This window comes from Dromaius novaehollandiae, chromosome 3 (genome assembly GCF_036370855.1).
Source record: "Dromaius novaehollandiae isolate bDroNov1 chromosome 3, bDroNov1.hap1, whole genome shotgun sequence".
Lineage (NCBI taxonomy): Eukaryota > Metazoa > Chordata > Aves > Casuariiformes > Dromaiidae > Dromaius > Dromaius novaehollandiae.
Genome location: NC_088100.1, coordinates 118,122,857 through 118,145,260, shown reverse-complemented (window position 1 = coordinate 118,145,260; position 22,404 = coordinate 118,122,857). Strand labels below are relative to the sequence as shown.

At 46.1% G+C, this 22,404-nt stretch overlaps 1 protein-coding gene across 1 annotated transcript in view; it reads right to left on the bottom strand.

The window, feature by feature from the left end:
• EHD3 (EH domain containing 3) overlaps positions 1 to 15,541 on the bottom strand; it is a 30,910-nt gene extending 15,369 nt beyond the window's left edge. Inside the window, exons 1-3 of the mRNA XM_026094660.2 lie at positions 14,983 to 15,541; positions 7,908 to 8,084; positions 2,727 to 2,824 (exon numbers count right to left, since the gene is read on the bottom strand). Coding sequence (XP_025950445.2) covers positions 2,727 to 2,824; positions 7,908 to 8,084; positions 14,983 to 15,209 — 502 coding nt within the window. The 5' untranslated portion in view covers positions 15,210 to 15,541. The remainder of the gene's footprint in view (positions 1 to 2,726; positions 2,825 to 7,907; positions 8,085 to 14,982) is intronic.
• Between the last annotated feature and the right edge of the window lie 6,863 nt (positions 15,542 to 22,404).

Here is a 22,404-nt window from a genome sequence, read left to right as displayed (position 1 = left end):
TCCCAAGTGAAATCTGAGCAGGCTGAGAAGGTACAGAACGGCAGGAGTGTTTTGTTGTGTCAGCAGTTCTTGGCATTGCCTTGTTCTCTGCCTAGAAACCACATCATTGCTCTATCTGTCTCCAAAACCAACTTGCTAATGAGGGCAGCTGATTTGCAAGCTTGGTGGAAAGTCAGCCATACCACTTTTTCCTTCTCCTCCTCCATGGGAGGTGGGAGGTGAGCGCTCCCTTTCAAACACCAGCTTCCTTGAGATAAGCTCAAGCCAATGCCTGGCAGCAGCCCTTCCTAAACATAAGCACCTCGGCACTCTTTTGACCCTTTCTGCTCCCTGGGCTAGATCCCCTGCAGATGGAAATCATTGGAGCTCTGCCAGCTTCAACAAAACTATGTTGATCTAAACCAGATGAGGAGCTGGTCCTGTGACTTTTGAAAAGCCATTTGACCTGGCCCATGTGACCAGCTTCAGGCTGTCCTGGATATACACGGTGATGCAGTGAGGTCTCACCTACACTGTAATTCTAACTGTGCTGTGATCAGGTCAGTCAACAATGTGACAGCCCCTTGACTGGTTGGAAGTGTAACAGAGAAAGCTTCTTAGACTGCAGGATGAGCAGGAGGTAGCTATATCCATCTATATTTCTCATCTTCTGGCAAAAGCACTAAGGGTGGAGTGACCTGACAGGCCACTATAGTCACAGGGCACCTCCACTTAATTTCACTCAAGGCAGCAGAGTTGTCTGGGAAGAATTGGCCTCAAGTGCTAAGACAGGCCTCCAGTATTACAAATAGGTACAGTATGCAAATATTTAGAGAACTGGGGCTCCTCTTTGGCCTTCTCTGCTTACAAGGAACATTTCTCAGCCTGTGCCATTCCTTCAGCTATGCTCAGATGTTTGGGGAGGTGTTAGCTGGTTTGGGCCAAAGTGCACCAGTGACTTACTTAACAGCGTACAGCTGCTTATCACCATGCTCTGGCATTGGTGGCATTTACTAGTGTAGCTGTAGAAATGGGGCACCAAGGCCCCCTGGGAGGCTGATGGAGAAATTTTGCAAAAAGAGGAGAAGGAAGTGACAGTACATTTTGCAAGAGGATATTTTTAGTACTGTAGATATCCAGAAAATTGATTTTTCTCTCTTGCAATGTAAGTCAGGATTTGAGTTGGTGAGGTGATTTCGGAGTGGGGATAGGGAAACTTCTTTCAGGCTTGAAATGGGTCAATTTTGACTCAAGAAAAAACAAAAAGAAAAAACCAAAAATAGAACTATTTTGTAGTTTTCCTCTAAGCAAAATTTAATCACAACAGTCCCACAAGAAAACTAGTGGCTTTCAGTGCTCTTTTTGTTTCCCTGCAGACTCTTAAACATTTTCTGCTGCAGGTACAGATACTTGTGTAGCATGTTTTAAGCATGCTGCTGAAGGTCTGAACATCTTGGTTACCTTTTGCAGACTGCCTAGAAAGAATTCATGATCCCCTAGCAGTGCAAAGACCCATGTTGGAACAGTTTAGTTTGAATCAGTAGCTTTCAATTAACTCTGGTTGTCCCTTATAGCTTTATTGACATGATTTGGCTCTGTGTAAGGTGGTTCCTCAAAGAAAAGTTTCCAGGAGTACTTTCAATACAAGAGAGAGTTATAACACTGGGAAAGGCCTTAGCAATTTGGGTAGGGCCTGTGCTGCTGAAAATTAATTGTGCATCATGAATAGGTGGTGTAAATGAGAACTGATCTTCTCAAACATGAATCTGTGTCTGTCATTATCATGTGATAACAACTCTTGGCACCTGAATACTGGTTTCATTTAATTAAATGATGCACAGCTACCAGCTTTATCAATGGAACCTGCAAGATAGGTGAGCTCTGCTGCCACCACCTTACAGAGGAAGAAAATGACGAGAAATGTTAGGGTAAAACGTCAAGACTGTTGCCCACTTTTGGGGTCCAGCCTGAGACACTCAAATGCTTTGAGTTTGGTGCCCTCATGTTAATTGAGGGATATACCACAAAGAAATAGCCACTCTTGAAATGCTTGTTCTATACGATTTTTTCCCCAAATTTATGCTGCAAGCAGAAGCTGATAGAAAGCAAGTAGAGACAGGAGGGGATAAAGGGCTCCAAAACTGTAGGCCTACTCATTACCTTCCACTGCACGCTCTCCACTCCTTTGAATCCAAATGCATATTCAGTGAGAGACTTTGCTACTCATGAGACCTATCTACTGTCCTCAGGATTTCCAGATTCCCAACTGCAACGAGGAACCTGGGTGCCAGTGGTTCTTAGACCCAACCCAATCCTGCAGCAGATTTAGGAAGCCTGGACAGTGTGAGAAAACCCTCTGGGCCAAATGGAAGGAAACCAGGCTGATTGCCACTGGAACCATGCCTGTGCTTCATCAGTAGGCCACTGAATGCAGGTGTTTCTGCAAAGCATGCAGGTTTTAATTAATTGACATTTTCTAATCAAAATCTGTTCCACTGGGGAATATTGGACACATTCTAATACAGGCACTGCTGTTCCTCTTAACAACCTACCCTGTGAGCATTTGAAGTCCTCTACAGCACATTGTAAAGTACGTCCGAAGGGATGCTGGAACGTCGTGCTGTACTTATGAGAGGCCCCCCCCTAGTGTTTCTGTCTCAAATGTATACAGCTTGAGGGGAAACTCGCATATAGTCCATTTGGTTTCCAATCCTGTCCTTGGAAAGAGAACTGAATCTGAGACTTACCTCTGCTAATTCTCTGCTTTTCTCCAGAAAGGATTCCTGGTGTATCAATGACACTGATGCTTTCTAGTACAGGATTAGGTAGCTGGGCACAAACGAACCTGCACAAAAATAAATGCATTTAAAATAAAAGCAAAAAGTATTTATGACTTGCTGAACATTACAGGCAGTATGGGACAGTCCAGATTCTGAACTCACTTATAAACCAGGTCTCCAGCTGGAACTTGGAGCTACTCTTGACTAAACAGATGAAAAAAGCCAGGACTGAGCATTTTCTCTACTTTGCTTCTTCTGGAACACTGATCTTAGTCATGACCTTTGACAGGTCTTCTACACTGGCCCCAAATTGGGAATTATTAATGAAAAACAATGTGAAACAATCCAAGTGTTTTCATTTGATGTTTAGATTTTAGCAAGAAGTGGCGTTTTTGTTTTTTTTTCATTTAAGTGTTCCCCTGCAGGGTCCTGAACTCATGTGAACCAAAATAACTTGTCTTTAAAAAAAAAAAAGGGGGGGGGGGGGAGGGCAATGTTGTAGGTTTTCTTTTTTTTTTCCTAAATCAGGATTTACACAGACAAAGTGGGCTATTCTAACACCATGGAAATCCTAAAGCCTAGGCAGCATGAGATCTCAAGAGGCTTTCTAGTCCATTCCTGTGCCTCAAGGCAAGATCAAACAGCTGTTTGTCTAAAGTGTTGTTCAGACCTCTAATGATGAAGACCTGGCAACTTGGGAGTCTAGTCTATTGCTTAACTGTTCTTACAGTAGAAAATCTTTCTCTTAACAACTAATCTACACCTCCCTGCAACAACTCTTTTTAGTCTTGAACACAGCAGACATAGAAAATAGTTTTATTTTTCCCCTTTTGTAGCAATGGATACATATTTCAAGTACTGTCATAGTGACTCCCCTCAATATTTCCTCTAAAGAAAACAACTTTCTTCCATCTTTCACTTCTCTCAAGCTCCCTTTGTAGTTCATGTTTCCTAAATCCCTGAAGACTTCTGCAGCTTTCTTTTGGATACTCTCAAACTGCTCCATATGTTTCTTCAGGCATGATGCCTCAACCTGATGTGGTACTCCGGCTGTGACCTTGTCAGTGCTGAACAGTGGGTGGATTGCTCATTGTCTCTTACATATGACAGTCCTGTTTATTTATCTCAGTAAGATGTTTGCTTTTTTCACAGCGGTATGACACTGTTGACTTGCATTCAGTTTGTAACTCACCCCTCCCCCCCTTTGCAGCTCCACTTATGTGTAAATGCCTCTTAGCTAGTTGTTCCCCAACTTGTATTTGCACAATTCACTGCATAAGAACAGTACCCTGCATTTGCTCTGAGTTGCAGTTCATCTATTTCAGTCGCTCATAACGTCCAAAGGACAGCGGAAGTGTATCTGGTTACGTGGCTCCTGGTAGCATTTCATGGCTAGCCTTTCTGTGATGGTATTTCAGGCAGATATATACACACATATATATGTGTGTGTGTATATATATATATATATATATATATAGAGAGAGAAATATTTTAATTGTGTGGTGTGATATCCAGGCATAAAAGCATGTGCTCCTGTGACAGGCAGCAGAACCACACAAAGGACCAGGCTTGGCAAAAAGGCTGCTAGGTGCAGTCAAGGCAGACAGAGCCCTGCAGTGCTACAGTTGGTGCTGATGAAGTCCCTGCAGCTATGAACTCCTCCAGGCTATGCTACAGCCTCACCCCAACTCTTCTACCTGTATGACTCTAAGATGATTTTGACAGGAATGAATCCTCATGGGTTAGATGAGTGTCTTCTCTCCTAAGCTATCAGCTGTTTCAGTCCAAATTTTCCTGCCTCCCCCTCCCCCATCCACAGCTTGGCAGGTGGCAATAGGAAGCATTTCTGAGTGTGTAACACCTCACGTAGAAGACAGCAGCTGGCTTGGTTTCCCTGTTGCATACCAGGCCTATCAGCAGAGAACAAAAGGCTCAGTAGGTCATGTTATTCCCGCTCCTGCCAGCCTTGGTTAGCTCTCCATTGTTTTATTCCTGAGTATTCCTTAGTCTAATACTAAATGGCTTGGGCAAGGGGATTTTCCACCTTGTTCTCTAGAGAAAGTATTCCGCGGGAGATTTCGATACAAGGTCAGAGGCCAGCATGAGTAAATGCATTCTGGCTCTGTTGGCAAGGTCTTTAAGGTCCTGCTGTCCCAGCAGAACTGCAGTACCTCAGGGAGCATGACCTAATTCTGTTCTGGACCATATGATGGGAAGAGCATGGTGCCAAATCAGACTTTCAGTGCTGCTACAGGCAGAGCAGGGGGGTGATGAAGGAATCTGTTATCCACAAGCTCTCCTGCTGTTGACAACACAAAAGCAGAAGAGATTCCACCCTAGCCTCCCAAGACAGGAAGACTTTGGAGGCAGGAGGAATCTTGCAACCATCAACCAAGCCAACATGATACAAAAGTAATGACTGAAATTCCTGACTTTGCTCCAGGCCTTTGATGCAAACAGGTCCTCCTCATACCAGGTGCAACCTGTAATCTCTTTGCTGGGATCCCTCTAGAGCTGGGGTAGTGCCATCAGATATGAGTGAAGAAAAGCCCTTCGCCTCTCAGTACCCAAGAAGCACCTGCGGCAAGGAGAGGAGGACAAGAGACAGGGCCAGAGCATGGTACTGCAGACCTGCAATCCCCCCTTTCAGCCCAAGGCTGTTTGTCAGCCCCATCTCTGGTCTTAGCCAGGTTGGGTATGGGCAGGGGCTCTGTCTCCTGGGAAAGAAGGGAGGGAGGAGGCAGGCTCTGAGCAGCACTTTTAGCTGTTGTCTCACAGCCAAAGCCTGACTGTACCACTCCTTTCTTGCTTCCTGGAAGGCAGCAGATCATAATCTCTGCCAGGAAGGAAGTACCAGCTGAGGCTGGATCCTCACTACTGCTCCTCTCCATTCAGCTCCACTGGGGCAGCAGGCTCTGTGTCCTGCTGGACACAGCACTGTTGACCACCACCTCTCAGCCAAGACCAGCGTGCTCTTTATGAATGCTGCCTTGCACTGCTCTGTGCCTTTCTACTGGTGCCCACAGCCAAGCATCACCTTTAACCACTGAATGGTAAAGCACACCTGCTTGCAGTTGCTCTCTTAGCTCACAGAGATGGCTCCTGCAGGTCACCTCCCTGCTCTAAATTTCTTGCTCATAGCCTCCTAGCTGAGGTCAGGGCCTTAGCACACACACAGCAGCAAAAGGCTAGCTGGGTGCAAGGCAGAGACAACTCTGGACTCTCTTGCCAAGAAGCCAGGCCCATAAACTGGAGTAAGTGGGGGGGCTTGATCCAGTTCAGTGGGTGTACCCCAACTTACATCCGCTAAATTTCTGGCCCTCTGTGAGTCCATTCTTGCATGTGCTTAATTTCCTAATCAGCTGAGTATTACTATCTGCATCTTCAGCGCTGTGATGCTTATGCTGCTGATCTCAGTATGTCTTCCTCTGCCAATTCAGAAATCATTACCCCTTCTTTATCTGTCAGCAGAAAAAGGAGTTAATTAGCTGTCCTGGCTACTCCCTCCCTGTATTGCCAGCAGGACTGCACTTCTGCTGCTGAATCACTGCTGTGCCCCTCTGTCCTGCTGTCCTCACAGGCACATACCTAGCTCCTTCCTTACAGGAGAAGGAAGAGCAGGAGAAGGGAGTAACAGGGCACAGCATGATACGGTGAACTAGGCTAATGGAGTAACAGCACAGAAATTCCTGGCTGTAGTAGGAACAAATTGCATTCAGCATGTATCAGTCAGGCCACCTCAGGTGTGTTTGCTTCTTGCCCGCTGCATTTTGCTTTGTTATTCCTCAAGCTGCTTCTCCCCTGCACCAAAGTATCTGCCAGCTGTGGCTGTCCTCAGCTATCAGCAGAGCTGCTCTGAATGATGTTTTCTTGATTTACCATCTCTCTGCTCCAGGCAGGAGGCCTGTTATTTTCAGAGTGCAAATCACCTCCTACCCCTGGAGCAGAGGGTGGTCTCTGATCCAACCCAACTGTTGGCCAAATGCAAATGTTATGGGCCCTGCAATATGCTGAAAACATCTCAAAGTCTTTCTGGTGTAGGACTACCTTTGCTGTATTTGAATGATGAGCCTCCACTGTGATCAGCTACTGCTTCCAGAGTCACCCTAAGGCACTGTGAGCCTCTTTTCATAGCAATGACTTCAGCTAACTCCCTCTCCTCCCATGGAGCTTCTCCCCATGCTCCTTCCTTTGCCTGTCTCATCATAGCCCACATCAGCACTCCTAGGGTCAGTGCTGGAGATGCTGCACTTTCTGGACAGACACTCTGAAAGCTTAGAAGTTAGGGAGTCAAAACCCAGTTTTCCTGGCTGTTTAGCTGAGCAGCTGCCACGTTTGCAATGTCTCCCACATGCTGCATTAGCAGAGAAGGCACCAGCAGGCATAGTCAGTTTGTCCCCATTTGCCTATTGTAGCACAGTTTGTGCTCATGTAGGATATGGGTGTGTGCTGCTGGCTTCCTGCAAGGCCTAGATCCAAAACTCAGTATGGCTGGAATAGGTCTAGGGAATGACGAGGTTACACTCTTGATGTCATAGGGCCACTGTCAGAATCCCTTGCTATACAGCTTCTTACAGGAAAGATGTTAGAGCTGTAATCAGTTTGTATCTGAGGTTGTTTAAATTTTGTATAAATATTTGTATAAATAACCTCAGATGCAATGGAGAATGGAGAGAAGCTAGGCTTGCTACAAAGAGTATCCAAGCAAAATCAAAATGCAAGAAAACAAAGAGGTGCAAACTGGGCCAGTTTTTTACTGACTTCGGTAGCTGCATCTGATTAGACTATTCAGCTTCAAGGAATCGAACTGACTGCAGAACAGGAGGAGCTAGGAATGTAAAAGCAAGGAAGAGTAAAGTGTCATGAAGATGTTTCAACCCTAGACGCCTGAAGGATGAGGTCGACAGGCTGTGCTTTGTCCTTGTTTTGTTTGTGCAAGTAAAGTTATGGGTTGGCCCACTTTGTTCGTCTGGCCCACAGTGAATGACAGATGTGCACCCAGCAGGACTGGAATGGCTTTGCATCAGCCATGTGTATGGGGTGGGGGGAGGAGAAGAGCATAATGCCTTGTTCCTTTAAATTACTAGCTATACTGCTCTTTGGGTTCTAGCTTTATACTCCAAAGCAACTAAGTTTTTGAGTACTGACCTGTTCAAAAAGGCATTGCCAAAAGCGTTGAGTTTCCTGAACGGTTTTTTGGGATCCACCACCAAAGCATTTCCAGGAACGATTCCTTCCACATCTCCTTGCATAACTGCAATGAAGGAGTCGGTTGTAGGCTCTGGTCCAATCCTCATCCCTGGAAAATCCTGCTCTAGCAGGTACCTACAGGAAAAAAAACAAGGGTGTGGGCACGAGATATTAGCTGCCTAAGTAGGCTGTATTGAAGATCCAGGTGTAATCAAGAAGCTCAAGAGTATAGTTCCTTCCAAGAGTATTTTTAGCATTGTCACTGAATCATTTGATAAATATTGTGGTAGTTTTTCTACTTGGTATCTCAGCATTTAAAGCTGTCTTATTTAGGTGGATTAAGAAACTGAGAAGATTACAACTGCTGGGAATAGATTCTCATCATGTTTGATCATTTTGTGTATTAATCCCTAAGATGTTTCAAACAGACTTAGCATAGCAAAGTAAAACCAGCAGGTCACTGCAATCAAAGAGTTAATCCTGTAACCTTACTGGCCTTTGGTGCCAATATTAATTTCTTCACTGCTGCTCATTTCAGCAGACTCATCCAACCAATATGCTTAGCCCCCAGTCCAAATCAGCCTCTCAAATGCCAGCTTCTCAAAGCCTCAAGTCTCCCTTCCTGGTGCTTCTGCAATGCAGTTACAGGTTTGCAATACAAATGGCTCAAGCAGATTGAGAATTAAGCATGTGGGTGGCAGATTATATCCCAATATTTGTTATCAAGCTAAATGGCACAGTAAGCACAGAATTCCTTATTATTTCCTAAGCCTCTGGCAGCCCCTCTGAAGTTACAGTGGTAAATGTCACGGAAATATAGTCACCCATGGGGCTGTGGGACTTTGAACAGGACACCAGCAGCACATCCTGACTTGTCCTACCAAACTGAGGGTGGGTCAGTGGCCTCCATGTGACAGTTCCATGTGGCCTATGAAGGGGACATATGCCATCACTGAGGTTAGGGCTGTGCTAGTGTGTGTGGCTGCAAAAAACATCCCTCCTGCTGGTCCTGCACTGAGAACTAAGACCACTGTGTCCACGTGGCTTGTGAAAGTGAACTAGAAGTGGTCCGGCCCCAGTGTGGGATGATGCTGGACTACCTATGCTAGTGACAAGCTCTGGATTTTTACATGAGGAACACGTGACTGCCAGGCTATGGAGAGCTTAGTTTAATACTGCATTGTTGCTTATTGAAAGTAGATAGCTGGTACTTTCTTTGCTTTGACCTGCTCTTTGTAATGAAGTAGGAAGATGAATACAGAACTACAGTGATGTTACAGATACATTCAGTGAATAGGGAAAAAGGAGAGGAAGGAAGAGCAAGGGATTTTTCATGATTTTGAGATCAGTGTGCCTAGCAATCGGTATTGGTTCAGTCAACTGAGTCTTACTGGGTAGGATAAGTCTCTGCATAAGGGACTATAAGATCATTTGCAGGAAAGCCTCTGATCATTTGGAGTTTCCACCTTCACCATTTTAACAGAGGTAATTTCAATCCAGTGTCTTAAGAACAACAAAACACTTGTGCTCATCCAGCAAGGACTGTTTACGGGCACTCTGTAAATGCATCTTCACTTCCCAGTGGGCAAGGCCAAACCATGCTTCAAGTAACAACTGGATCTAAAGGCAAAATGAACAGCTACATGGCCAGGATATACAAAACATGCCAACTGACTTGGTGCTCACTAATGAAAAAGCATAGCTGCAGCAAGAATAACTCTAGCAAGGACTTCCAGGATTCCTTTGGGAGCTGTTTTACCCCAGCCCCATCATAGATATCTTATGTATTTTCATATAACTTTCATCCAAAGTGCTTTCCAAGTCTTGTGTAGAGTGACTTCTCTTAATGGGAACAATTTGGGGATGAAATAGCTGTTTAACTATTCCCAATAATGTGAAATAACCCAGGAAAGAAAAGAAACCGCCCTCTCACAGGTGGATATGTCCCATCCACCTAAAGGCTATGGAGGGATTCCTCAAACTTTCTTCTAGATGTGGGTCATTGCTTAGCAGAATCAGACTGATGCTAATACTTGTGTGCACCACCTCCCTGGCTGGTGATCGCAATACACCTTCCTGGCAGCTACAGTAACCCCTCTCTAGCCTGAAGAAGCTGAGAACAGGACGAGCTACTTTTCTCCCATCAAGGACTCTGTAGACCATCATGTGAACGCTCTTGGCTCCATTCCCTGGAAAGCTCTCTACACTGAAACAACCATTTGCTGGGTTACAATCTGCTTGGACAGACTCTGGAAATTAAGGTTAGGCCTCCTGGATGGTGATAGAAGACATAAGCCCCCAGATGGACATATCTGCAATGGAATCACTGATATTAGTTTCCCTCTGCTTCTTAATTTATACTTTCCTTTTGGTCTGACATAATATACCTAAGATACCCAAAGCTGGGCATTCACTGAATCCATACAGTTAAATCTCCCAGAGTCTTCCCTCTTGCAAATATTATAGAGAAAAGAAACAGGTAATGATTATCATTATCAAATGCAACAGACAAGTGAGATGCTTTTGAGAAACACTTCTTACTCTGCACTCTAGGTCTTGGCCTTACCATAACAATAACCTACTTGTGTTCTAGGCACAAGCAACATGATAGCTCTTGGGTGACAGAAAAAAGGCCTGTGGGTTTTGTTTGTCATTTATAGACAAGGCTTCTGAGAAAGCCTAAGCAAAAGCCCTCCATATAATAGCAACACTCCTCCGCCAGCCAGGCTGTTTGAAAGAATTTTATCACAGCTCCACTCATCTACTGTTTCAAAGTGTTTCTGTGTTTATTTTTTATATACGACTTAAAAAACCAATAAAAATAGCCACAAAAGCACTCTGCTACAGAAGCAGCTGTAAGATAATGCTAATTGATTTAATGTGCAACAAGTGGTATGAAATCAGAGATATAAAATAGATGCTACAATACCAGACAGGACAAATCTTCAAATGAGACTTCTCTGGGAGATTTGGGTGCATTGTACAGCAGGGTGTCTGCAGCACAAGGATCCCATTGTACACAGGACAAATACAAGGGGACCTATTGACACTTGTCTGATGGGAGGAAGGCACTTACACTGGGCACTGATGCAGGCTGCCTCCGCTAACAGAGGAATACTAAAGAACATGCAATTGTTACACTTCTGGGTGATTTCTGGGAGGAAATCTCAAATTGAATGATTTGTGGAAGATGCTTGGCAACAGAGACCAGCAGCTGTAGGGCAATTTCCCCCACCAGTGCGGCATGCCTTACTCTGAGCTGCTGAACACCTGCAAGGGACTGAGGAATGACCATGCCCAGCAGTTCCTGCCACTTCCAGCCAGGTTGGGGCAGTCTGCAGAGGGTGCCTGGAGAGAGGCAAACATTTATTTATAGCCAGTCTGTTCACTGGAGAGGTGCCTGGAGCAGGCATCTGCCTGGGAGCACCATGCTGTTTGCCCCATTCAGAGCAGTTCCAGCTTGTGGGGAGAAGCAGGGAAGCAGCACTGGGGCTGGCCTGGGGCATCCCTTTCCAAGCAGGCTTAGCCTAGCCTAGGAGCAGAGTCCAGCCCACTGCTGCCTCGCCCCTGCCAGGAGGAGATTCCAGGCTCTCCAGGCAGGAATGCTGCAGGATGTGGGGGAGGGAGCCAGCTTCTGTTAGCGATGAGTCACACAGGAGCTGTGCAGGATGCTGTGTGCAGGAGAGGTGATGCAGCAGGGTGGAGAAGCCAGGAAAAGGGAAGGAGGGCAGCAGGGAGGAGCGAGAGGAAGCAGCCAGATCAGCCTGGTGTAGGCAGAGATGAAAGGTTCAGGGCCACCCGGGGGGAGGTCAGGCCAGAACTGCTTGGTGTAGAGAGTGACAATGAGTCCAGAGAGGCCAGGACATGTAAATGATTAGCTGTAGGAGGAAAGGGTGGCTGCATGAAAAAAGCAAGCCATGTTGACAGTTAGTAGGGCTCTAGCTGGCTTGTTTATTTTATTAACAGGATGGCTGGGCAGAAGCCAGGACTATTTTTAGAAAAGACCATAGAATGTAAATTAATTAGGAGAGTAGTGTTCTGTCCTGCCTTCCCATCCTCTTACAGGAAAGATAAAAAGCAATAACATCGTAGAAGGTAGGCTCCAGGGGCATCCTGCTGTCTTGGGGAGAATCTAACAGCCACAGTGGTTAACTTCCCAGGTAAAGGTGTTGGCTTATCCCCTCCCCACCAAGGCCTTTAAGGCCTTTACACAGGGCTGGGGCCTGTGGCAAGTTGATGCTGGGGAGAGAAACAGGAGTGAGGAAAGCAGATATGGCAGGAAAGGGGAAGCTGCAGCTTGCGACTCTATCTTTCATATAGCAAAATATGGCTTAGCCCTCTGGGTCTCTGAAAGTAGGAGGGAAAACAGCCCAGTGACACAGAAAAGAAACCTGTGCTTTAGTCTTGCTTCAACCTGCACAACTTGCCTGCCTCAGCCTCTAGGAACATTTCTTATAGCTGACCTTGACTGTCTTGCTTCTCTCATCACCCCCAAGAGAGAGCAGCCTCACTGCAAGAGGCTGCAGCTTATATGCTCTCTCTTGAGAGGCTCTAACAATTTATTTCCCCAGAGCCTTACAATTCTTCATTTCACTTCAGATTCCCTGGAAGCAAGGGAAGAGGTTTTGGGAGACAGACCCAGCTCTAGGGTAGGTGACTAAGGTCACATTCTTTAAATCAGTGCTCTGGGAATCCAGGGGTGAACTGGCACTGAGTTCATGCCACCTGAGTGTTGAGTGGCACTGTCATGTCCCCAAATTGCATCCCAAAACAAGCAGAATGCAATATGAAGTGGGATGGATATTTGGGAACGACATCCGTTGTCCCCTATCCTGACAGGATTATGGAAGAGATGTCCTGATGCCGTTTCTTGTTTCATTTTAATGCCAAGACATAATGGTTGCTTCCCCTCCCATCTCCCCCCTCCCCCTTTAACTCCTCCCTGCTATTGGTTTTAGCTCCCACTCGCCTTCCCACAATAACTCTGGATGCTAATCTGGTGCTTATCCCAGCTCCCGAATGACCAGGGCCTGCAGCTCAAGCTGGTTGCCTATCACAAGCAATACCTTCTGGCACCTCCTGCCTCTGTTTGCTCAGGATTACAGTGGAGTCCTAGGCCCTCATATTTCTCCCATTGCAGGAGGCCCACAGGCACTTCAGCACCCCTTGACTTTCACTTTCTTATTTGCTGTTTTGTGCAGAGAAACATCTGCCTTCCTGGAAGACCTTCTCATGTCCATTTTGTGCTCCTGTGAGGAAGCAGCTCCTGGCCTCTTCTGCTTGACCCTAATCCCTGGCTTGACTCATCCCAGCCCTGCACACAGAGGGGGCTGAGAGATGAGGTCACAGGCCTGAAGTCGGCTGGTTGAAGAGAGCCTCAGATCAGCTCACTGACAGAAGAGCTACAAGGCTGCTGCCTTCCCACAGAAGCAAAGGCTCATCTCCTTTTGCCTGGAACATGCTTTAGACGGCTGGGCTTCTTGCAAAAGGAGCTTAGGCTGACAGAAAAGGGCTTTACTGAACAGACAGGCAAAGGTGGGAAGACTTGGCCAACAGCAGCATACAGGTGAAACTGCAGAAAAAAAAGCTGATGTTGGCAGTCAAGAGAGGAGCATTTGGAAGAGATGCTCTAGTTACAGAGCAAACAACCTCAGGGATGGGCATTCAGAATCAGTTTTGCTCTAAGACATTGGTATCAGAGAGGGGAAAAAAGCTTTTCAAACCACTTTGGTACCAAGTGACAGAAAGATTTGGGGTGGAAGCAGAGAGCTAAGCAGCTAGAGCAGCTAAGCTAAGTCAACCTCTTTCATTTTCAGAAGAGTAACTCCATCCTCCCCTTCCAGCTATATGTTTCTTTAAAAAAAGAAGCATCTGAGAGTCATTTGAGCCCCTTCATCATCTACCTGACCTGCTCACAGGAGAAAATCTTTTCAGTGTTAAATTTTGTTTGCCAGGCTCATGACTGACAAGGTAGCAGAAATGCATTCTGTTCTTGGCTCCTGATTAGGGCATTAAATAGCAGAAATAGTACGGCACATAAAAATACCTGCATTCCTCAAGGTCACTCCTGGAGAGGCACAGCCAGTTTGATTCACCTCTTCCTACTCTCCCAGTCCCCTCCTCCACCAAGAAATACCGGCAGAACAAAGGACTGCCTGCCTGTGGCCCGCATCTAGATTTACTCTGGGGTAATTCCACAGATTTCAACAGAGCCACGCCAGAGTTAGGCGGGAGTTTAACACTAAGCTTATGAATCACATAGGAAATGCAGACAGCACAGCTTCAGCTATGATCCCAAGAGAAAGGCTGCTGCAAGTTGAACTAGCAGTGTATCTGAACAGAGATCCCTGCAACTAAGCCCAGCCAGAAAAAGTTTAACCCTCTCTTTGACAGTTTCATCTCAAACCTGCAGAAGGCAGCTGCTCTGGCTTTACACTTGGGAAGCAATTTGCTGCTCCCTGCATCTCAGCAGGGCAGGACACAGTTAAAGCAGGACTTGATTTTAGAGTCCTGAAGATGGGCAGGTCTCTCTTGTGCACACACACACCCAAGCACACATGCTTGTCAAACTATGCTAAGTGTTGTCTCAGTGGAGAGAAAGAAGAGGAGAAAGAGCACAAGACCGAGACCACTGCAGACCCAAGCACTGCCCGGAGGCTCCCTAGGCCGCAGGATGCCCCACCAGTGTGGGAGAGCACGACAGCCCACTGCAACCCGTGCTGGGGACACCCTGCGCGAGGCCTTCTGCGGCTTTTGCCCTTTGAGCAGACCGGAGGGCGCCGAGCGCCTCGTCCCCGCGCCGCAGCAGCGCCCTGCCCAGGGCGCCTTCTTGCCACGTCGGTGCTCCGCAGCAGGGGGGCAGGTCGCCCACCCTGCCCTGGCGGGGAAGCCCCTTCCCGAGGCTTCAGCTAAAGCGGGTTCTCCCTTGGAAGCAGAGGGGCAGCGACAGAGGCGCCCAGGCCAAACGGGGGCACCCCGCTCCCCCACCCGCCACGCGTGGGGGGGAAGGGGGGGGGGCGAGCCCCGTCTGTACCTGATGAAGGTGGTCTTGCCCGTGGAGTACTGCCCCACGAGGAGCACCATGGGCTTGTTGTCGAAGTCGGCATCCTCCAGGGCGGGCGAGTGGAACTCGTGGAACTTGTAGTGCTCCTCCAGCGGCAGCAGCTTGGTCTTGTAGAGCTTCTTGAGGCCCTCGCTCACGGTCTGGAACACCTCGGGGTCCTTGCGCCGGCGGTCGTCGGTGCCCAGCCAGCTGAACATGGTGGCGCGGCGACCCCCGCGGCGGGGCCGGGCGGCCTGCGAGGGGCGGCGGCGGCGCAACGGCCCCCCGCAGGGCTGGCGGCTCCCCGCCGCGGCGGGCGGGCGGCTGTTGGGCGAGCCGCGGCGGCCGGCGCTCTCGGTCAGGCGGCGCGCCGCGCTCGCGGCCTCGCCCGAAAGGCGCCGGTGCACGAAACGCCGCCTCCCTTCGCGCCGCCGGCTCCCGGCGTGGGCATGCCGCGGAGGGGCGGGCGGCGGCAGCGCCCTGCGAGCGCGGCGGGCGGCGTTTAAGGGCGGCCCTCCAGGAAGTGGGCCGGTGCCGGAAGCCGGCGGCTCCTGGCAGGCGCCGCCCGTTCTCCCCGGCGGGTGAAGCCGCGCCGGGCGGCGCCATGTTGGGGCGGGGCGCGGCGGGGCGGGGCGGAGGCGCCGCGCCGCGCTCGGCTCCCATAAGGGGGCGCTGCGCCCCGCGCTGCGCCGCGCGGTCGGGTTTCGGCCGCCATTTTGATCCCGTTGTCACCTTGCTTTAAAATAAATCCCGGTGCTTTTTAAACGAGCGTGTGTAGATTTGGTAGGGAGTCGGGCGTTTTCTGTCGCGGCGGCCTTCTGCGGGTGATGGGGGTATGAGGCAGCGTGTAACGGTGTTTTTTAGGGGTTTGTACCTGGTTCCTCTGTGAGGGTTGGGATTGCTGTGCTTGTCGCCTGCAGAGAAGAGAAATGCCACGGGTGGCTGCTCTTCTGCCAAGGTTTCCGAAGGCAGAAGGCAGTGATATTTGTAAAAACGGAGGCATTTACCACGTGCAGGAGCATATGTGCGTCCGTGGTGACAGATCTGCTTCTGAGCTCATTTTCAATGATGTTGAATGCCCCCAAATAACTAGTGTGTTACTGTTCATGGCCTCTCTTACAGTTATACTAGGCTCACAGAAATGATATGGAAGAGAAGATGTGCCCAGAAGAATTCACCATTTAAGCAGATGAGACAGGCAAATTAGTAGCTGTCTCTAGTCTTTTACTCCTGTAGCAATCAGGGTGACTGGACAGCTGAAGAGCAAATGTTACGACGCTTTGGCCAAAGCCTGCTCTAGTTGCACAAGTTCTCCAGCGCTGGTCCATGGCTCAGTGTGTCTTCAGGGTTGTCCATCAGCTCTAATGCAACGCTGCCAGGCGGTCCTAATTACAGCTGAGCTGTTGGGACAAAGCACTGTGAGTGCGGAATTTTTCTGAAATATCTCTACATAGCTTTTTTACTTGAGTTTCTTCATCAAATCCCAAGAAATATGGCAAAAGGCAGTTTTGGAAAAGGTCCCATCGTGTCATGGGCTTTTGCCCTTTCCCAGCCGTTTGCGTACAACTCTATTTCGGGATGGGAATAATTCAGGTCTGGCACTAACAGATGCAAATTTGCATTAAAAGCAGTTGATCTTGACAGGGGAACACCACAGTGCATTTGGCCCTATGTGTCTGGAATAGGGCACACAAGCAGGAACTAATTCTTACATTTGAAAGATCAAATCAAGGGTAATAAGATTGTTTTCACTAAGCACATTTCTCTTTCCTGGCTGTCTCCATTCAAAGGACAGACCTAGGAATGCTAAAAAATTTGTGTGTGCTTTCAGGGTCTCTTTCTATGCATTTGGCTTTAGATGTATTTTGCTGGTTGTTCTCGTTCTGTGATCTGATGCATTTACACAGATGGCTCTTCTGTGCAGCCTGACCCATGAGGTGACAGTGATGGCTCCAGGGACCAGTTTTCTTTTTCTGGAATAAAATAGTAAGTTGATGATATTTTCTGAAGGACAAGCTTCTCTGCTTTGCTGCCAGTAAAACTAAAACTAGTCTGAAAGTGGAATTAATGTTTTTAAATCTTTTTAAATAGAGTGAGATTTTGGCTTGAAGAATTTGATGAATTGTTTCCAGTGAAAATTTCTGAAAATGAAAGACCCTGTAGAAATCAACAAGGTTCGCAAGAATTCCTCATTTTGTAAGAAAAAATCACTTTCATCTTCTAGGCAGTTCTGCCATTTAAGGATTGTGTTCCTTAGATGCTATTCTGGTATTTCTACAACTATATATGGACTCTATTGCTTCTCAGAGTTTTCCTGTGATATTCTCAGAGCTGAATAAAGGTCAGGCCAGGAAGTCTTTGATTGTAAATCTCCCTAGAACACCTTGATGCCCTTCCTGAATGCGATGAATGGGAGAGAAGAGTGACTAAGATTTCTGCTGTGCAGGTTATGGGAACTAACTGCTACAGGTATGGCAGAGGCATGGTTGTCCTACGTTTACAAGACAATGGTTAGTACGAGCAATTAAGTTGTGCTAATCAGAAATATTTATACCTGATGGCCAAATGCCCCCCCCCCGAAAAAAAAAAAACTTCACAATTTCTGAAGAGTCCCTCCTTCTCTTTTGAGTTCTTTATTTCTGTGGCAGATTGCAACCAATCCTCACAATTTTTATAGATTTTCTTTAGCTGACTTCCAAACATTATACACCTTTATGTCTTTTTCAATCTGTTTCTTAGTCGTTTTTCTCCTAGCTGACTTCTTCAAAGACTCTCTCTACCTTGGAAATGCACAGTCTGTCAAAAAAAAAACAAAGGTCAGTAAAATTAGGAGAAGACATTTAGCGTATAATTAGGATTTTTTTTTCAAAAATTTGAGTTGAAAATTTAAATCTGTTCTTATTATTTATTCCTCTTCATTTCTTCATCAAGGACATTTTGATATATAGTTTTCTGTTGGCCAGATTGGTCCCACAGGGCAGTCATCAGGAAAAAAAAATTAAAATATTTCTGAAAGTGGCCTATTTTGAAAGCAGAAAAAGAACTAAAGCAATTAAACATTTTCCAAACAATGATTTTTCATTAAAAGTCAGTGCTGGAAAAGGGCTATTTTTGTTGAAAGTTTCTGAGCAGTTCAAATGGAAAAACGATTTCTTGAATGCCCTGCCCAGAGATTAATGTATTGCAGTGACCGTAACATACATGTTTCTGATATTGATGGGAGGTATGTTTGCTATAGTCCTCTATTCTAGAATTTGTTTTTTTAGCTCAAGCTGTGACAGATTAAACTTTCAGCTCTGTAGTTTCTCAGCCCTTTCCCTGCTGTTGGTAAGGTTGTTGCAGACAGTCACTTAGCTGGATGTTGATAGATTTTGCTAGAGCAGATACTACTGGAAGTGAATGAGGCTGGACTCAAGTCACGTAGTATTCGTGTTCAAAATGAAACCTAAAGTTTGGAGGTGAAAAACAACGTTGTATAACTGAAACTAGTTTTCTGTGAAATCAAATCGTTGTGACGTGTGTTTGCTTATCTCCCTGCCTTAGATCGGAAAGGTTTACTTCCTATGAAGTCATCAGAGAATGGGGACATGAGCAAATCACTGAGTTTTGAAAAGAGGTGGTGACTCAGTACCATAGAAGTCTGACAGTTTCAAGAAGCTTTGGGGAACAGTGTAGTTTAGTAAAATTTATTTCCTGCTGGTACAATTATTGTCACTGCTTGTTCGTTACGAAGAAAGAAACGCAAATAGGCACCAATTGTCAAAAGTTCAGGTAGTGTGATGGGTTCAACAGGGAATAGCAGGGTTTGTCTGACTGGGACAGAGGGAGAGGAAGGTGCTGCAGGCCCCCAGAATTAAACCAAATATGCTAATTTGATAGATAAGGGAAGGAGAGTTTCATTTGGTTCATTTAGATCAAACTTCTCAACCATCCTCTGCTGCTATGTGGCCTAGGAAGAAAATTGTCTCCAGGATAGTCTGTCCCTTCCCTCACTCATTGCTTTGCCTTTTAACTCAGAAAGCTGCTGCCTTCCCGTCCTGCCCCCATTGCTCCTTTGTATTCCTCTGAAATATTTCCCAAATGTTTCTCTCACTGTTGTTCTCAGATGATTTGGTACTCATACGCTGTCCCTTTTCCTGCTGTCTCCACGCTGCTCTGTATTGCTGATGTCCTTTTGTTGCTTGGGGTAGGAACAAGGTGCTGGTACCCAGAAGTGCCCACAGGAATAGAGAACGTTGGGTTGGATAATGTATATACAGCGAGTGGGAAGCATCCTTGCATCCAAAGAGTTCACGTCTTAAATTTGTAAAGCAAAGAAAGCATGTTGTATTGCACGTTCAGGACTGGGCCCATATAATCCCATGTGATGTCTGTAATGGTGCCGAAGAGAAAAATCACATGAGACTTTAGTCATCCTTACAGTGCAGGAGCTTGGAGATTTCTCCTATAGCTCTTGGATGGTTTTGACTGTCTCGGTGATACGAAAGGTACTTCCATCAAGCTTACATATAGTTACTTTTAGAAATTGTAATGATTTAGTATTTGATAAAATGGAGATACTGTGGTCCCATATGCTCTGAATGTATGTGGGCCTTTAGGGAGGGTGTTGAGAGTATTTGTTTTGTGATTTCTTTCCTTACCTGAAAGCAGAAGTTCGGTTAAAAGGTACTGAGAAGCAGTCAGATGCATACACCCGTTTTACCTTGTTAATGACATATGGAGAGTTAATGTTTTTTGTGCTTCGAATAATCTCATGGCTAACAAAACAAGGAAGCTGCCTTCCACTGAATTCACGGGTGAGTCAAATTCTAGTCTGTGTGATGGGCTGACCTGTTCTTTCATGCCTTCTGTGGGACATTTTTCATTGAGCTTTCCAGAAATTTTCTGCCATTGCTCAACATCTATTTTTTCCCCGCCTCCTTCAGCTATCACAGTATTTGATAGGTGAGAACTAGCTCTCAGGGTTACGTAGACAAGATATATGTACACTCATAGACACTGACACACGCAAATCCACACATAGTTAGAGGTAACATATATACTATTTATAAGCAGTGGGCATCACCACCAGTGGAACAATTATCCTGTGCTGTGAGGACACACCTGGAGAAGGTAGGACATCAAACTCTAAATACTATTTAGAGTGATTCGGTGTTGGCACACAGCAGCTGTCTATGGCCACCACAGGGTTAGGATTTTCCAAAGGGTTGAAAGAAATACAACTGTCACCACTTCTCAGACGCATGATACTTAGATGAAGCTGTCCTCTAGGATCAGATGGGGGTATTATTTACATGTTGCTGCTGGCTGTACTGAATGGAGCAGCTGCTGCCATGCTTTTCTCTGGAAGTGATGAACGGGAAGGCAGAAAGTTCATATCAGTAAACATGAGAAGAATGGGTGTGATTTAAAGAGACTAGATGAACCATGTCAGCTGCTCTGCCTGTCACAGCTCCAAAGCTTCTGTGGGCCAAATGGCTGTGAACGCAAGCTGGTGCTTTAGCTAACCCAGATTTCATGCACCCTTCTCCTCTGAGCTTTGCTGTTTAGGGATGGTTTGGCTGATATTTGACCACAAAGTATTCTGCAGAGATCAAAAGTTTCTTCTGATTTTAGCTGGAGTTATGGGTAGTCAGGATCTCTAATAATTAAGGTGTTTATGAATAGGATGTTGTAACCTTATATACTGAAGGAGTGACTTGACAGATCTTGAGTAAATGGGAATTTCATATTTTCACTGATTTCAATGGAGCTTAGACAATTCGCACAGTGAAGAGTATGAATTTTAAATTCTCAGCCAAAGTTCTTAAGAGTGAGTCTTTGTCCGGAGAGGTGCTGATTATGGTTCTGAAAACCACACAGGCTTTTCTGCTATGGCGTTTTTATTAACACCAGTGGAAGACTGTCTCAGGGTCTCTGTGCTGCCTTGACAAGCTCAGCACCAGAAAAAAGTGTTCATCGCCTTTTGGGCCAATAATCTAAGCACAGGGAATTCAGGGCAGGGTCCTCCACCTTTCAGTATGTCCATTCATTTTGTGAGGAAACACGGTTCAGTGCTTCTTTTCAGGGTAGTTCTGTTTGCTAAAATGTCCACAGAAGGAGTGGTAGTCAGCTCTGGGTTTTTGTTTCTGAAATACACCACTACGTTTAATTGAAGACTTAAGGCTGTACCTGCAAGTGCTATTTTCATAATGAATATTAAGAGACTGATAAAGGTTAATGAAGGCTGATATAGTCACATTTCCATTTTGAATAATGGGTGTTAATTTTTGTAGTTAATGCTCTGCTGTAATTTGAGACCGAGGTAAAAGATGGCCCTGTGTCATTTGTTTTGCTCACCCTAACATTTATTATTTCACCTCGAAACATTTGCTATATTCTGAACAATCAGGAGTGGATTCTCAGCCCCAATACAGATTGGCTCCATTAAATCAGTGGAGCTGGGCTGGGCTGTGTTAGCTCCAGGTTTAGCCCTTGAATGCAGTCTGCCCCAAAGTTGTCTGACAGATCCTCTCACAGAGAAAGAAAGGTGCTCTCAGAGAATTATTTCATGGTCCAATTGCTTTTGCTAAAAGTAAAGCATTTGCTGTGAATTCTTCAGATTCTTATTTTAAGACTTAAGCTGCCTCGTGACATCTAAGATGATGAGAAAGTTCAGGGGAAATCATAGGATGCTAATTTAACGGAAGGAGTTACATCAGATAGCAAACATACTAGAGGAATGTGGAAAGCATACAGGATCGGATCCACCCAGCCTACTCATTCACAGTTTCCATCTAAAGCTTTTAACCTCTGTGTACTACACTTGGCTGCTTGTGTGGTGCACGCACTCTGCTCCTCCCAGGCCAGACGACATGGTGGAGTGCACTGAGTGCTGACCATCTAGCTCAGTCACATGCGAAGTGGAATACAGGTGACTTCCAGGTATATTTTGGCTGGTCATATACAGCTGTTTCTGGCCCCTGCTGTTACACACAGCTCTAAAGCCAGACAACAGGCAGAGGGTTAAAAGAGTAGGTGGAACATATTGTAGCTGTAGAAATAGGGACTGCTCATGACACATAAAATGCTTCATTGCATCTTACGCTCAAAGATTTCTGGGTGATATGGGAAAGAGTTTAAAACAATACACCTACTGCTGGGTTCAGGTGGGAAGTTTTCAAAAGATATGAAGTAGCTGCATCATTGAGTCGCAGCAGACACCACTACAGCCAGGGGCTGCTGGCTCAGCAGCTTGAAAATGAGGCTACATATTCAGGTGATTCAGATATCCATTTTTGAAAGTACTGTTTTTTCATCCCACCTCTGGGTTTCAAAGCCTATCTATAAGGTTTATGTGTTTTTCAAATAAATGCTAGACTGAGGTATGAACTGGTTACAATGATTTTGTCTGGCACTGTGGATGCTCTGCTC